Source organism: Anabrus simplex, chromosome 6 (assembly GCF_040414725.1).
Source record: "Anabrus simplex isolate iqAnaSimp1 chromosome 6, ASM4041472v1, whole genome shotgun sequence".
Lineage (NCBI taxonomy): Eukaryota > Metazoa > Arthropoda > Insecta > Orthoptera > Tettigoniidae > Anabrus > Anabrus simplex.
In genome coordinates this window covers 109,221,859-109,240,061 of record NC_090270.1, presented here as the reverse complement: position 1 = coordinate 109,240,061, position 18,203 = coordinate 109,221,859, and the positions used below count along the sequence as shown (strand labels likewise).

The 18,203-nt window shown below is 38.3% G+C and overlaps 1 protein-coding gene across 1 annotated transcript in view; it reads right to left on the bottom strand.

Annotated features, from left to right (window-relative positions):
• Window positions 1-18,203, bottom strand: part of RNaseZ (ribonuclease Z) — a 180,578-nt gene that overhangs the window by 54,728 nt on the left and 107,647 nt on the right. Inside the window, exons 6-7 of the mRNA XM_067149877.2 lie at window positions 14,354-14,740; window positions 6,286-6,492 (exon numbers count right to left, since the gene is read on the bottom strand). Coding sequence (XP_067005978.2) covers window positions 6,286-6,492; window positions 14,354-14,740 — 594 coding nt within the window. The remainder of the gene's footprint in view (window positions 1-6,285; window positions 6,493-14,353; window positions 14,741-18,203) is intronic.

The following is an 18,203-nucleotide window of genomic DNA, read 5'->3' as shown; positions in this document are numbered from 1 at the left end:
TGTAAAGGAGAGTGCATATAAGTCTCTGGTAAGACCCCAACTAGAGTATGGTTCCAGTGTATGGGACCCTCACCAGGATTACCTGATTCAAGAACTGGAAAAAATCCAAAGAAAAGCAGCTCGATTTGTTCTGGGTGATTTCCGACAAAAGAGTAGCGTTACAAAAATGTTGCAATGTTTGGGTTGGGAAGAATTGAGAGAAAGAAGAAGAGCTGCTCGACTAAGTGGTATGTTGAAATAATAAGTGGTATGTTCCGAGCCGTCAGCGGAGATATGGCGTGGAATGACATTAGTAGACGAATAAGTTTGAATGGCGTTTATAAAAGTAGGAAAGATCACAATATGAAGATAAAGTTGGAATTCAAGAGGACAAACTGGGGCAAATATTCATTTATAGGAAGGGGAGTTAGGGATTGGAATAACTTACCAAGAGAGATGTTCAATAAATTTCCAATTTCTTTGAAATCATTTCGGAAAAGGCTAGGAAAGCAACAGATAGGGAATCTGCCACCTGGGCGACTGCCCTAAATGCAGATCAGTATTGATTGATTGATTGATTGATTGATTGATTGATTGATTGATTGATTGATTGATTGATTGATTGATAGGGAAGTATCTTTCATTAAGGTACATAATGTTATTACATATATGTATAACTGAAGATCCATGTACAGGTAAGTGGGTCGCCCTATGGTAGAAGTTCAAACTGTGTAATTTGGGAGAATAAGCCCATGTGGAATTGCGAATCACAAGAAACTGAGTGAATTGGCTGTGCAGTTTGATCACATTGCTGTGAGCTTGCTTTTGGGAGATGGTGGATTCGAACCCCACAGTTGGCAGATCTGAAGGTTTTTTTTTTGTGGTTCCCTCATTTTTACTTCAGGCTAATACTATGGCTGTACGCACAGAGTTAGTAAATGATACACTAGAGGTAGCATTGGCGCCACCGTCTACGAGAAAATCACTGTAGCGAGCGGAGCATGTTGAAATCGCAGCTGTTTGGCAAAAAGCTCACTCCGCTGTACTCATCAATGTAAATTGGGGACTTTTAAAACTGTGTGGATATTACATGTAAACATTCTCAGATACTACAGTATACTTGCGACGCTTCTCTCCATAAAAAAGAAAGCCCATAAAGCACAAATACAGAGCTAAATGCGTGATAAAAGAGGACGGTGTTCAGGTGCAGTTAAGTAACACAAAATCAATTTTCTGTTTATATTATGTCTTCTAACAACATACGTTTAGAAGGAGGGCACGTATATTTCGCTATTTTTTGTGTAAATGACCAGAAATTTGGTATAATTCTGCCCAACGACCGAAAGTGTCCTCTCTCGTACGAGGCGGATGAGCGAGTTTTTAGGCCTAAAAATGTTGGCGAGATTTTGGGGTAAAGTAGACAAAATATTATCATCGCCGGTTTAGACGTTAGCTTTCTGAGCCCGGGAAAGAAATCCGACACCTCAGCTTCTCCGAAAACCGTGCAAGTACTTAGTAGGACGTAAGGCCATTATTATTATTATCACTGTCACTGTTTTCTAAACGTGATTACAAGTGGAAATATAACACTCGGTTGTGGTTTCAGTCTATTATGGAGTTTTTATTTAGCTTTTCCTCAAATTTGCTTTAAGATTTTAAACGTTTCTAAAATGATTTCCATTAATGGAAAGGGAAAGTGGTAAATTGTATGTTTGAAGAGAACTTGCTTTATATCACACCGACACAGATAGGCCTTATGGCGACGATGGGATAGGAAAGGACTAGGAGTGAGACGGAAGCATCCGTGGGCTTATGGTGTGGAAATGGGAAACCACGGAAAACCATCTTCGCGGCTGCCGACAGTGTGTTTGAATCCACTATCTTCCGAAAGCGAGCTTACAGCTGCGTGGCCCTATCCGCACGGCCAACTCGCTCGGTCAATAATTTATTATGCTTGTATATAGTCCTATATGCCATTTAAAGGAATAATAATATTGACGAAAGTAAAGGACTCCCATGTTCACACGGTGTTGCACATCTAATTTCTAATTGTAAAATCCGGTAAGGTATGAATGTGGACTGCTACACCTATTGTACGAAGGGAAAGCAACATACTGTATATACAGAAAATATATTCAATAGCTGTTAATACCACAAATACACTCAAAAAGGGAAAAGCGGAGCCCAATTCCAGGCTAACATGCACATATTTCCTTATTTTCTTTTTTGTACCAATTTGCTTTACGTCGCACGGACACAGATAGGTCTTACGGCGACTATGGGACAGGAAAGGCTAGGAGTGGGAAGGAAACGACTGTGGCCTTAATTAAGATACAGGTCCAGCATTTGCCTGATGTAAGATTTGGAAACCATCTTCAGGGCTGCCGACGGTGGAATTCCAACCCGTTATCTCTTGAATGCAAACTGACAGACGTAAAGCCTGCAGCCGCTCGCTCGGTATCATGCACATTATTTTTCTGGGTATTCGCTTTCAAAGGCATGGCCATTCAGTGAAAGGAAAATGTCATCCCTTATATTTCCTAAAACATTAATTTCAGTCTTCAAGGTAAGATCCAAAGAATCTCATTCACGCCGACAGGGGAATCAGTCGCGAAGTCACCCCAATTAGGCCAATTCACATGACAATAAGGCCCGGTTGTATAAAGACATCTGACTGGAGATCAATTAAGAACTTAGTTCTGAAAATGAACTGAGATTACGACTTCATCGCGTTGTATAAAACTGAACTCGGTTTACACATGTGTAGTTCAAATGTAATCGGAGTTCAAAAAATTGGACGTGGCAACACCGCAAAACAAATGAAATACGAAATAGCTCGGCCCGTTGGATAATACTTAAATAGTGGGATTGACCTGGCCGTGACTGTCAACAAATGAAATACGAAATTGCCGTGACTGTCGAAGAAGGAGAAGAAGATAATATTGTGATCTCGCGAAGTAAACATGGAAGGAACTTCACACAGAAAGAAAAGGGCGATCTGGTGGATATTGTACTATCAAGGTACAAACATATAATAGAAAATAAAAGAACCTATATGGTGATATCAAAGTTGAAAGAGAAAGCCGTTGACTTGTCAATGTTAAAGAGCTCTCCAACAACCATTTGAAAACTTACTGTAGCATAAAACCTAAGAGTTATTAGGAACATACACATGGGTGACAGGGGATAATTTATTTGACTAGGTTTTTGTAGTGTGTCCCTTAACTTTAGTTCCAGTCGTTCCACAACATCTTTCGATAAACGAAATCTTATTTTGAACATTTCACACAATTCAATAATCGGATTCCGTCTGTGCCGAAAGACGCGAGGAGCTCGTTGTAAAATCAACTCTTCATCAGACGAAAAGTCGGAATAATCTGACATCCCTGCTAAAGAAAATATATATGCTTTGTTTTGTAAACTTGAAACATAATAGAAAACTAAGTAAGAACATGTTGGTATAGCAGTAGGCTATTGTTTATATGATATTCACATAACCTCACTTCTGAAAAAATCGAGCGATCTTTAGCATTATTTAACTACTAGCATTCAATATATTTATAACGCACCTCGATATTATTAAGGTACGGCATTCTTACGCATATACGCTACAAGGAAACATTTCTCAAGTCTTCAGGTCTAGTTCAATGTTTAATATGAATGATAATGATCTAAGTTCAAGGAGATTAACCGACGAATATTCGGCAGTCAAATCTGAACTTAGATCAAGACGAGATGATCTTAGGTTAGCGTTTATACAACGGAAAATCTAAGTTCAACTTGACTGGCAGCCATTTTTCCTCTTTAAACTCAGATCAAAAGTTTTATACAACCGGGCCTAAGTGTCACGCAAAGTATTATTTTACAAGCACGGAAATGAATTTCAAGGAAAATACCTGTGAAATTATACGCCATTGCTCTTTATGAACCTATCTATGCAGCCATAAGCTGCACAGGAGACTGGCATTTTCCTTCAATTTATTGGGAAGCTCCAGTAGTGGCAGTGCCAAACAATCTAGCTTTTGCCAAACAGCGCGATCGTTCAACTTCGCACGCGACTGCAGCGCCAATGCTACCTCTAGTGCAGGGCCTCTCAGGGTGCATGCGCGTGGTGCATGCACTGTGCACGGTGCAAAGACGACTTCGCTTGGTTGACCAGAGTGCAGACCCCTCCACTCCTCTCTCCCCACACCTGTCTCACCCGTTCGGCCTGTCTCCGCGTTCCTCACCTTCACTGCTGTTTCTCCCCCACTGCGAAATGTTTACGTGTGGTGAGCGGAGACGCTCAGCTGTATGGGACAAGGTTACCAGTGTTATTAAAAAAATTTTAAAAAAGTGAATTAGAAATACACATACATGTTTGAGAGGAATGTAAACATAATTTTAAAAAATGCAGAACCCGTAACCACAATGAAAATGCTACAGTACTGGAACAAACCTCATTTGTGGCTATAGAATGCTCTTCTTCAAGATGTTTCAACTTCCTTAATTCTTTCTCTCTGACGTTTCCTATGATTTCACAATAATTTTCCGAATGTAGTCTGTTGTAGTGTCTTTCAGCAGACGATTTTCTTACGCACGTAATTATCGTCCCTATCGTCCCTATCGTCCCACAGATTAAGCATTTGGCGTTATCGTCACGACAAAAAAAAAAAAAACGAAAGTTCCCAGTTCGACTGAAATGGACTTTTGGAAGTCTTTGCTTTCTTCGAAACAGGTTGCTCCATTATTATGTTGTTGTCGTGCGCTTATCTATTTCACTGATAAACACGTCGTCTACCACCAAACGCTTCGTCGCTCTCAGCACACTACACCATCCGAGTCAAGCCGAGTTGAGGCGAAGCGTACCGATGCACAGTGCACAGAGCCTATGCACCTCGCTCTGCACGCGTGAGAGTTTGGGCGTTTGAGAGGCCCTGCTCTAGTGTATTATTTACTAACTCTATGGCTGTACCTTTATTAAGGCAATGATCACTTCCAGTCTTAGCCCTCTTTCCTATCCGATTCTTGCCTTACAACGTGTCTTCAATAAGCGTGACTTAAGCCAATATATATAAAAATCTGGTAATGTTGTTTGACTCATCAGTGCCCCTGTATATTTTCTGGGTTTCCCTAATGTGGTAAGCTTGAGATACACCAACTTGCAACCTAAAAATATGTTTTAAAATTCCCATCTTCTACTGCTTATTGAAGAAAGAAGAAGAAAACAACTTCCAAGCAAACGGAAGGACAGATAGGTCCTATGTGGCAAGTCCTTGAACTTTTGGACATTGCAATAAATTATACAATCTTCTCTCTCTCTCCCCCCCCCCCCCTTTAATTTTAAGAATAGGGCTTTAGTCATGCGTACATCAAAATAAAGGCAGGAAATGTTTAAAATTAATTTAAGCGAGTGAAGGAGAGTTCAGATGGTAGAGATCAGGTTGGTGGGTTCGAGCCTGACGGTATTTGAAGGTGCTCAAATACGCCAGTCTCGTATCTGTAGATCTATCGGTACGTAAAAGAACTCTTGCAGGACGAAATTCTGGCACCTCAGCATCTATGAAAACCATAGAAGTAGTTAGTAGAACGTTTAACCAATAACATTATTATCCTCAATTCCGCAGTGAGCTTGAAAGCTGACCTAATTTCCATTCAAGTAGCTTGGCACATTAGCGCATTTGTATGTTTCCTGGATAAGCTTGAAGAAACAACCAGCCTACAAGGTGAAAATATGTCCAATAATCTCTCTCCTTTACTGGTTACTGAAGAGAGAAGAAAACGTTCGTGCAAAAGAAAGGAACTTTCTGGAACTTCCGAAAATTACACTGCAAAGACTTAAACAGACTGCATCGTTGAAGACATCCCTCTTTTCAAGAATACGCTTACAGTAATGCGTATATCAAAATAAAGGCAGAAATATATAAAATTAATGAGTGAGTGTGAGATAGTGAGTTTATTTCCTTAATTCCTCATTGAATGTGGAAACCAACTTAATTATATATATCTTGATTTATTTCATCTTAACTTTTCTCATTTACTTGGGTAAGGGAACATTCATTATCGATGCTTACAATGAGGTTAGTTTGTTATGGTTAAGTCTGGTGATTTTAATATGAAACTACTCAAGTTGGCAGCAGTGATGAGCCATTAAAAAAAAATAAAAGAGAATAGGGCAGCAAATATTTACCTTCTAGTGTATGGCCTTACGTGGCGATTACTATAGCGTGATACACCCTACTCTTATGGAGGTGTATAAGAGACACCTTCAGTTATGAACTACGGAGCACGACAGAATAAAAAGGACTTAGGAGAGAATCCACTTACCTTGTGTGGAGCAGGATTGCACTAGTATTCCGAGTTTTATTGGGAATGCAGGAACCTGTTCCCAGGAATACCAAATGAGGGTACGGTTCTACAGGTTTCCGTGCTGTGACTAACTGTTTCTGCAGCTCCACAAAGGCTTCTTTGAAACCATCAACTCTAAATGTCTCGTCTACAAACTCTTTCAAATTGAGTTTCAGCTCTTCTTTCCTACAAGAAAATGATCAAAATTATACGACTGATAACTTATCTCTCACTTTAAGTCTTAATATCCACAGGGATAGAAGCATAAAGAATCAAATTCTAAATACAAATGGCAGAAAATCTAAAACTACAGTAGATTTAAAATATACCAAATTTGATTTCTTAATAACCTGTAATACTCAAAATATGGCTACCAAAACAAGAAATATATCCTCTCTTAGAATGATACTGACTCTCAGAGGAAACAGGTTACTTCAATGGAGTGCTTTCGACCAAATTTGATCGGCCATCTTCAGACAGGAACACTTGATGACTGATTCCAGTTAGAGGGACGCAAAGGTGCTCGCACCCACAGAACACCCTGAACTACACTTACCCACTGGATGGTACTAAATGAGTAATAGTGTTACTGACTGTTACTTTGAGAAAATATTAGCTATATCACGAAGCCAAAAATTTCAAATCACTAAAAATCAAAACCAAAAACACTGGCAAATCAATTGCATTTAATAAGAAGTGTCTAAAATTGAAGCTCATTCCCAAATACATACCCACAGTATCATCAACTCAAATATAAACATCTCAACCACAGTTGTTATGGATAAGAAATGAAATAAAATTCACACATATAAAGAAACAAGAAACCAACAAACAAATGTTATGCATTCATATAAACCTATGCAGCTTTGGCACCCCACTCAAGGATCCTACATATATTTTTTAGATTACATAAAAAATGAAGAAAAAAGATCACTGAAAACAAAATCAGTACTCTAAGCAATACACAAACTAAACTAGAACTTCCACTCTAAAGTAATTAATAATTCAAACACAACCTTCTCAATAAGGAAATAAATCTGCTCGAAAAAGGTTACAAGATCAACTGCTATGGACGTCACACCAAAAAACAACACAAAACAACTAATCACTGGGATAGAAATCGCTTGTGAAAACAAAAAACAACTAATCACTGGGATAGAAATTGCTTGCGAAAACATGTCCATACCACCCAGAGAAATAATTTTAAAATATAGCCACCAACGAAGCCCTTAAAATAATGAAAATTCTGCTTAACCTAAATTCTACAATCACAAAGAATGGGTATTGTCTGCCTAATCAATACTTTATTATATCTTGTTACTAAGCAGTACCGGTTTCGACCTTCACAGAGGTCATCCTCAGCTGGTCATAAGATCTAAAGTTAACTTAACATATAATTTTAAAACATTACTAAATCTAATGAAGAATGTCACATGACGTGAGTGATAATATTAAAATATACAATGATATGATGTGTCTTCTGGTTTAAAAACAAGCGTCAATATTCTATGACTTGTATATGTTACATAAAATTCTAGTGTACTGTTCGTGAGTAGTAGATAATTTGAAATTTGATAATGTATTTCACCAAATTATCTACTACTCACGAACAGTACACTAGAATTTTATGTAACATATACAAGTCATAGAATATTGACGCTTGTTTTTAAACCAGAAGACACATCATATCATTGTATATTTTATATGTTGTATATTTTAATATTATCACTCACATCATGTGACATTCTTCATTAGATTTAGTAATGTTTTAAAATTATATGTTAAGTTAACTTTAGATCTTATGACCAGCTGAGGATGACCTCTGTGAAGGTCGAAACCGGTACTGCTTAGTAACAAGATATAATAACGTATTGATTAGGTGGACGGTACCCATTCTTTGTGATTGTAGATACCAAGTATCAATACGGACATGAAACTGATAGATTACAATAACCTAAATTCATAACTCAATACTTGGCATTAAAAACAGTTATGAACAAAAAAAAAATGAGAACGTAACAGTCACAAAAGCAGATAAAGGAAACACAGCTGTCATAATAGAAAAAGACTAGTACACAGAAAGAAAAAAAAATTCATTAATAACATTGGAATTCAAAAGGTACAGCACAACCCAAGGAAAGTTTCAAAAATAGGATGAAACAAGTGATCAAGAAAACAGACCTTATTCTTACAAAACAGGAAAAAGACAGAAATCCCCAACTCCCCACACTATGAGCCCCTCCAAAATACATCAAGATTCATGTCCCATCAGACCAATAGTAAATTTCATAGATGAACCATGTTACAATATATGCAAACAACTCAACCAAATGCTAAAAGAAAAAAATCTCAGTCAAAGAAGAAAGGTAGATTAAAAACACCCACAAACTAACCAAAGAACAACATAAGGTAAAAAAACAAAACAACGGAGAGCACAAGAATGATAACCTTTGACATCACCAATATGTACACTAACAAAATAGAATCATAATAATCACCATCATAATCATTTCCTAAAGGCCTTGTCACTGCAACCATTGATCTCTTCTCTCTGCAACTCGTTTCATGTGTGCGTAACCTTGGCACCCCATGATCTCTACTACCACTTCCTTCTTGTATGGTTTTCCTCTACTCTTCTTACCCAGTACTCTGCCCTTCAAATATACTCTAAAGGAAATTGTTGTGCCAGAGAAGGTGACCAAGTACCAATACCAATGTTTTCCTCTTTTTTACTGTTGCAAGAAGCAGTTCTCAGTGTTTCTTTAAGCACTTCATTATTGGTTTTCCTCTTGGTCCAGCTGGTTCTCATCATCTTTCCCCATAGCCACATCACTGCCACCTGTAGCCATTTCTCATCCTCTCTCAGAATGATAAAGATAAGCAATGATAGAGATCAATAGAAGAATAAAATTGTAGAAAACCATCTAAAAGACAACAATCCACTACAAGAAACAAGGTCGAGGACGGCAAAGACAGATACAAACTCGTAAACATCGGAACATGAACAAATAGGATAGGGGTCGTACACCAAACTTCCCAACTTAATGATTCCGTATAAAATTCGTACAACTTGAAAATAGGTGCAATGAGTATGATATGAAAATTAGCCTTTCCAAGACTAAAGTTCTGGCTCCTTAAAAATGTCAATATATTATTTTCATCATAATTAATGCTTGTAATTTATGTTATAGGCCTACCATTTTCCTCAATCTATTAATGTCGTAATATTCAGGCTATGATTTCCCACCTTTCAGACGGCCGATGGCAGGGTTATTCTCCCCCTGCATCAGATTCATCAGCTGCTTCTCCCATTATTTTAATGATATGCATTTGTTTCCTGTACGCTTTAATTCTACTTTATATTTCAGTCTTGTTTTCATGTTTTGTAATTTTTTTACCAACAGTTGTTAGACAGAAATTCTTCTCCTCCTTCTACCGCTTTTCCCACCTTTGTGGGGTCCTGGGTGCGAATTGTGTCGCATGTGTGGATTTGGCCCAGTTTTACGGCCGGATGCTCTTCCTGACACCAACTCTAGATGGAGGGATGTAATCACTATTGCGTGTTTCTGTGATGGTTGATAGAGTAGTGTGTTGTGCGAATATGAAGAGGAAAGTGTTGGGACGAACACAAACACCCAGTCTCCGGGCCAGAAGAATTATTCAGAGGCGATTAAAATCCCCGAGTTCGATAGCTGCAGTCGCTTAAGTGCGGCCAGTATCCAGTATTCCGGAGATAGTAGGTTTGAACCCCACTGTCGGCAGCCCTGAAAATGGTTTCCCATTCTTACACCAGGCAAATGCTGGGGCTGTACCTTAATTAAGGCCACAGCCGCTTCCTTCCCACTCCTAGCCTCTTCCTCTCCCATCGTCGCCATAAGACCTACTTGTGTCAGTGCGACATAAAGCAACTAGCAAAAAAAAAAAATCCCCAACCCAGCCGGGACCCTCTGAACCGAAGGCCTCAATGCTGACAATTCAGCCAATCACACAGTTGTTGGACGGAAATGTTTAAGTTAAATTTAGCGAGTAGTTCATACTGAACTGCATTTATTGTGCTTGTTTTCTTGTGCGTCTTATCCGGTAACTGTATGTTCCTTTAAAATGGAGATAAAAGTGGACTGGAATTCCACACTGTCGTCTGCCATGTTAAGCATTGAACTACCCGGAAGTCATCGAAGTGTTATCACAGTCTAAGGTGTTATATACATGGCACGTGCACGACCTTGATCAGTGACACTCAGTGGCTGCTTCAGATACTCGAGTGTACGCTGTGCTTCCGCTCTATATTTTTATTCACCGCAAATGCGGAGTGGAAGCTCATCGGCAGGGAGACACTCAGGCACCCAGCGAGCATACGCTCACTCGCTAAGACTCATTTTTATTCACACCACCCATTGTAATTAATACTTTACAAATCGATAATGAGTGTCAGCAGGAGGGCGTCGGTTATTGTAATCAGTACTTCCCACATCGACTTTGACTTTGACCTTTGTACTGTAATTAATAATTTCCTTCTCGATTTGACAGACAGAAGGCTTGGGAACGTGGAACTTTATTCAAAACTCCTTTACCCAATCGCATTTGGCAGTAGGCAAGGGTGCCCCCCATTATAAACAAATTTACCCATCTAAAATGTGACTGACGTTAGGCATAGTGGCCTGCTATTATAAAGGAAACTCACCTACTCGGCGTGACTGGCAGTAACCTGACTAAAATTAGGAAAAGGAGCCTGTGATTATAATGGTAACAGCACAACAACTCAATTTTGACTGGCAGTAGGGAACCTGCCTGCCATTATTATAAAAATTCGTGAACTGTTATCTGTCTGGAAGTAGGAAATGGGGCCTGCCATTGCAACGAAAAATCCCCATATGGATTGTGACAGCGCAGTAGGCAATGGGGCCTGCCATTATAATAAAATCTCCCAACTTGGTTGTGAACGGCAGTAGGCAAGTGGACCTGTCGTTACCAGCACTACTCCACAACTCGCACTTTACATTAAAAACAACGTATGTGGATCTGCCTATGCTGTTTCTTGGATAACGCTAAGAGAATGGAATTTTAAAAAAATCTTATTCACTGCATTTACAGTAATTTACTTCGATATCCGTATCTAATGTAGAAAAACGTAGCAAATTATGGGTATATTTGCTAGTTAAATATATATATATATAAATACATCACTTATCGTGTTACAAAAAGTTCACTATTGCTGCTTAGTATGATCACATTTTTCCTAGCCCAGAAAAATGTTCTTGTGAAATGAACATGATTTACAACACAGGTTAAAGCCCTCACCATAGGAGGCAGGTCGGGGGAAAGTTGCTCAAAAACGGGAAATGGGCTTGAATTCCTGAATTGTACAGGTTAAATTATAGCTTCAGGAAGCAAGCCATTAGCCTCACGAAAGTTCAATTTTGCTCTCTGGTTTTCATTGATGTAGCTGAACAACTTAGTAAGCCTGTTTGTGCTTTTATTTTGCATTTGATTCAGAAGTTAGAAATTTATTCTGTGTTGAGTAATACAGTGAAGGGTTGCAAATATTTGTCACTTGATAGCCTACCTATGGATTAGGAATATAATCGTGTGAAGTTAACTAGTGTGGTGCATATTTGTCTTGTAGTGATGATGCTTGTTGTTTAAAGGGGCCTAACATCGAAGGTCATCGGCCCTATTTGTCTTGTAGTAGCCTAGTTATGGATACTGAAAAAATTGTGAAATCACTTACTAATGAAGACAAATTTAAAATCCATGAAGTGGACAGTCATCCACTTCTTTCAATGGTGGCACGTTTGTTGAAACTTGCACCTTTGAGTTGAAGTGTTGAATTCAAGATGGCAGTCAAGGTCATTATCTAGCACAGGATCAAGTTTAACCTGCAAATAACTCATGGTCGAAGAGTGTGACCAAAAACAATGTTTAATAACCCACCAGTCCGAAATAGAAGTCTTCAACTGAAGTTTGTTTTAGAAATGCTCTAATACTTTTATGGGCACCAGTGCAAATGTTTTTATATTTGTTGTCTGGTATATAATATAATTTTTATTTTATTAGATTCCTGAAAATTATCAAGGCTACCACAGGGACAAAGATTATCAAAGGCACAAAATATGGTCATAAAATTGCTGATAAAAGTTAGGAATAACCCAGTGGAAAAGGTTTTCTTATTTTTTCTCTTGTCTTTTTCATGCCTTTTAATAATCTCATCTTTAGAAACGGTACGTAGCCTATATCTTTCACTGTACCTGTACATATACAACTTAAAATGCACACGTCTCAGAAAAAGAACATATCAAGAGTTCCCAGATCCCTGTTTTTATTCGTGTATTCCATAGTACTTTCTCTCACTTAATACATTCTCTTTCCTTGTCCCCTGCAAAAACATTCTTACAAGGTTTAACTGAATAAACAAGCCCCTAAAATCAGTCATCCACTCTGCATCGTATTTTGAAGCGCATCACATTCTTACTTAATTTCAGTATATAGCATTGAAATTAAGTGATCGTTTACCTTAGCCTTTATTTCTAATGACTTAACTACTGCTATCGGCCATGTTATTTACACATTTATTACGGAAACATGTTTTCTTTCAGTTTGAATTGTGTTTACAGAACACCAATCGATGAGTATTACCAATCGACTCTGACATCGCCTTCGAGTTTGAATGTTGACGAGAGAACTCACTAGTGTATACACCTAAAAAACTATACCGAAGATGATCGATCACATTCAATATAATCGCTGCAGTGCATAAATATTAATAACGGAAATAATGCACGCTTAATCACTCATAACGAGTGCAACAGTGATAGGGTTCTCCCTTTAACTGAAGGATAATACACGGTTTAATATAGGAATTCTCAAGGGACAGAAAGAACTGTCGTTATAATGGAGTTCTCGCTATATGCCGTACTCGCTATAGTCAACTGCTACTGTGTTATATGAAACAACTTAAAACATAATAACAATTTAGAAATGATGCTGTGAAGCTCAAATAGAATGATGGTTGCTTAATATCATCTGACATGAACTGACTGTTGAAGATTTTGACTTGCCTTGTCAAATATTAACAATCCTGAATCAAGCTAGGATGAAACATGGCAGATGCAGGAACTTGCCCTTTCAGTGGTAAAATGTAGCAAGTCACAGGTGTGATTGCGGAGCCCCTTGCCAGACAGCTGAACATGTCACTCATGAGTGCAATCTGAGAAGCTGGACTGGTGATTAGAAAAACGTAATAATGGCTACTCCTGACACTGTTAAATGAATCTGCGAGCTTGATCTTCAGTTTCGAGTGGTTTGTTGTCTTTATATTTTGCATTGTTTTGAATTTCTACTGGTCTGTCCAATGTATCTGAGACAATGTCCATATTCAATTTTTTAAATAATGGACAAGTTATGTTTGCATTGTGGATATTATCTCCAGGTTATATTCTGTTCTTTGTTCTCAGTACTGCCATGTTCAAGTGGCCTGTAGAGAATGAAACCAAGGAGCTATCAACTGCAGTTAATGAAAAGTATTACTGCTAAAGATAACTGAGGTTAATCAACTGCAGTTAATGAAAAATAATACTGCAAAATACTACACTGCAAGTATAATAAAGCACTTGGCCTGGATAACATACAAATGGAATACAGTTAAAACAACTCTTGGACAACTAACTACAAAATGACTGGCTGAATTCTTCAATAACTTTTTAAACAGAATCAGATACCAAAAATTTGGAGAAAGTCAAAAGTAACTGCCATCTTAAAACTTGAAAAAGAACAATATGATCCTAGAAGATAGAAGGCAAAACAAAACACAATCTAGAAAAATGGTGAAGTTCAAAAGAACCAATACAAATCCAGTTTGGAAGGAATCTAATTGTGAACATTTAGATTGGTGTAGTTGCTGCCCCTGTCATGCAGCGAGGAAAAAATGAGTTAAGGCTAAAAACAATCACAGCTGACAAATTCATTTCTTCCAGTAAAATTTTTCATTTTATTCTTTGATGTGATGGGTATTTCATGTGACTTCTGATATGAATAAATAAATGTGACTTACCTATCAAACATTTTTTTTGGTCTCATATGGACAGAATAGAAAGTCTTGCCTCTCACTAGGGAAATGTCTGTGAAAACATCAGGTCTTGAATGCTTGTCACATACACCATTAAGAGTAGTCAATTTACACGTCCTTTCATTCACCACATCACTCTGTTCTTGCAACCCTCCTACATGCTCTTTTAATATCGGAGCTGCCTCACTTTCACCATTCTCAGTCTCTTCCACTGCTATTCCATTGTCTTGTAACAGAGGAAATATATCAGGATGCAACAAATGCAGTTTGTGCTGAATACGATGTACTGCCACACTTCCCATGCAAGTGTTCTGTTCATTCAGAACCAAGTGATGTGTGCTGGGAAAGAATTTCTCCATCCAACTGCGATACCTGTAAAAAGAAATTATAAAATTCAAAGAAATGTAAATAACACTGGTCTTATAACAAGCCCTTTCTCCACATCTACTGAAAAAAAAAAAAAAAAAAAAAGCAGCATAATTTGTCTATACTCTCAAAGCATTTTGCAATTACTCTGCGCATAGTACAACACTGGAATGACAGCCCTTAGAGGCCTAAACCGCACAAATTTTCATCCACTAATGAATACACCCTCTTATCTAAAATGCCTGTAAACACTTAGGCTGGTGATTAGTGTTTTAATAGGAAGTAACAATGGGCAACCATCGTCATTGGCTGGGATACTGATCAAAGAAATATTTTCATAGTTGTTGCTATCTCTTCTATTCCCTTGTTTGCATATTAATCCAATTAGTACTTTTCAACTAATCGAAAAGTATTTTTTCAAAAGCCCATCCCTGAATAGCTGTAAAAGGGATTGCAGAAACATACATCTTCATTATAGACTGTTATGCCATTCAACAATCAGGCTGCAAGCCACTGAGAATTTACTAAACATTGCCACAATCCTCTATCTGTAACTAGCTCTCTGGCCTCGTTTAGCTCTATACCTTTTATCTTGAAATCATTAGAAAATGGAGTCTAATCTCTGTCATCTTGGTCTCCCTGTACTTCTTTCTTTTTTTTGCTTTACGTCGCACCGACACAGATATATCTTATGGCGACGATGGGATGGGAAAGGCCTAAGAATGGGAAGAAGGAGCCGTGGCCTTAATTAAGGTACAGCCCCAGCATTTGCCCAGTGTGAAAATGGGAAACCAAGGAAAACCATCTTCAGGACTGCCGACAGTGGGGTTCAAACCCACTACCCCCCGATTACTGGATACTGGCCGCACTTAAGCGACTGCAGTGAACTTCTCTTGCCCTCCATAACCTAGTCCATTATTATCCTCGGTAACCTATCCTCCAAATGCTTCACATGACTCCCACCACCGATGCTGGTTAATGCGTGCAGCCTCAACAATCAAGTTTATTCCTTTATCAATCTTTATCTCCTCATTTTGCATACCTTCCTGCCATTGTTCCTACCTGTATGTACCCGCGATCATTCTCTATACTTTCATGTTTTTTACGTCTACCCTACGAATAAGATATCCCAAGTCCACCCAGCTTTCACTCCCGTAAAGCAAATTTGGTCTGAAAACAGACCCGTGTAAAGACAGTTTCATCAGGAAACTGACTGTGAACTCACTGCATTAGTTTTGCTCCACCTTGATTCAATCTCACTTATAATACCACCATCCCAGGAGGATATACATTCTAAAATACTTGAAATCATCTACCTGTTCCAGTTTTGTATTCCCAATCTGACATTCAATTCTCTTAGGTTTCTTCCCTCCTGACATCACTTTAGTCTTGGAAAGGCTAATTTTCATATCATACTCATTGCACCTATATTCAAGTTCCAAGATATTAGACTACAGGCTTTTGGCACAGTCTGCCATTAAGACAAAGTCATCAACATACGCTAAACTGCTGACTACATTCCACCTAACTGAATGCCTCCCTGCCACTTTATAACTTTCAGCAGTTGATCCATGAAAACTACGAACAACAAAGGTGAAAGATAAACAGCCTTGCCTAATCCCTGTAAGTACCATGAACAAAGAACTCATTCACAATCTGTAAGTTTCCTGTCCGCACTGATTTTTGATGTTTTATTCAACCTAGCTATAAGTTTTAATATGGAATAGTAAACGTTTATAATTTAAGAACATTGTATTTTAAACATTTATCATCCATGTACATAATAGTAATGTTAAGTTTTAATTCTCATACGATTTAACGTAGATGAGTGCTTAAGCTAGGACAAAGAATATTTGCAAATTGACAATGTTTGTACCCATACTATGTGACAGTCTTATTGTATCAGTGATGTTTTAATTACATGTTATGTTAGTCAGCTGCATATGACCTTCACAAGGTCAAAACCGGTACTGTAAAATAACAATACATAAATAAAGTATTGACTAGGTGGAAGCTTCAAACTTCATATCTGTGAAAGAACCCATTCTACCATCGATTCTCACTACAACCCAACTGTCAATATAAATGCCTTTCATTGCTTTTAATAATCTACCCTTAATCCCATAGTTCCCCAGTATGACAGACATCTTTTCCCTTGGTACTCTGACATACGTCTTCTCTAAATCTAAAAAACAAAAACATAACTGTCTACTCCTCTCGTAGCATTGGAAAATCTGATCCTGACAACCCCTCTGTGGTCTGAAACCACATTGGTTTCCATCCAATTTACTCTCAACCACTTATCGCACCCTCCCTTCCAAAATGCCAGTGAACACCGTGCCAGGTATACTGACCAATGAAATACCTCAATAGTAGTTGTTGAAATCCTTCCTGTTCCCTCATTTATAGATAGGTGCAATTACTGCTATCTATCGATGGAGCATAATTTCACCAACATCATTGCCCTCCCCATGAGCTCAGTTGTTTGCAAAGTCCCTACAAAGATTTCTTTTTACATTGAGAAGATTTTCAAAATATTCCATCCCCCTGTCCAGTGATCCCCTGGGATCTATTATGAGTTCACCTGATTTACCCAAAACACTATTCATTTCCTTTTTCCCCTCTCATTTTAAGAATATTTATTACTGTCCAGAAAGGTTTTCCTGCTGTTTGACCTAACCTTTCCAGGTTATTACCAAAATCTTCCTATGACTTCTTCTTGGATTTAACAATTATTTGTTTTGTTCTGTTTCTTTTATCTATGTACAATTCCCTGCCTGCATAATTCCTTGTTTAGAGCCATTTCTGATACACCTTTTCATGTTTACAAGCTGCTCTCTCTTCATCATTCCACCAAGATGTTCACTTTTTCCCATCCTTACACACAGTTGTTCCTAGGCATTCCCTTGCTGTTGATACTGCAGCATCTCTGTATGCACCCTCACATTCTCTTTCTATATCCTGAAACTGCTTACTATTCACTGTTTGGAACTAAATCATATCCATGTACTTCTGTCTAATTCTTCGTCCACCGGGCGAGTTGGCTGTGCGGTTAGGGGCGCGCAGCTATGAGCTTGCATCCGGGAGATAGTGGGTTCAAGCCCCACTGTAGACCTGAAGATGGCTTTCCGTTGTTTCCCATTTTCACACCAAGCAAATGCTGGGCTGTACATTAATTATGGCCACGGCCGCTTCCTTCCCACTCCTAGCCCTTTCCTATCCCATCGTCGTCATAGGACCTATCAGTGTCAGTGCGACGTAAAACAACTTGAAAAAAAATTCCTCATCCTGCAGATTTTCTACCCTTATTCGTCTGCAGACTTTCTCTATCCTAGGCCTAGAGATACTTGGTTCACTACATATCAGATAGTGGTCTGTATCATCAAGAAATCCCCAGAATAGCACACATTCCTAACAGATTTCCTGAATTCAAAGTCAGTTATGATATAGTCTATTATAGATCTGGTGC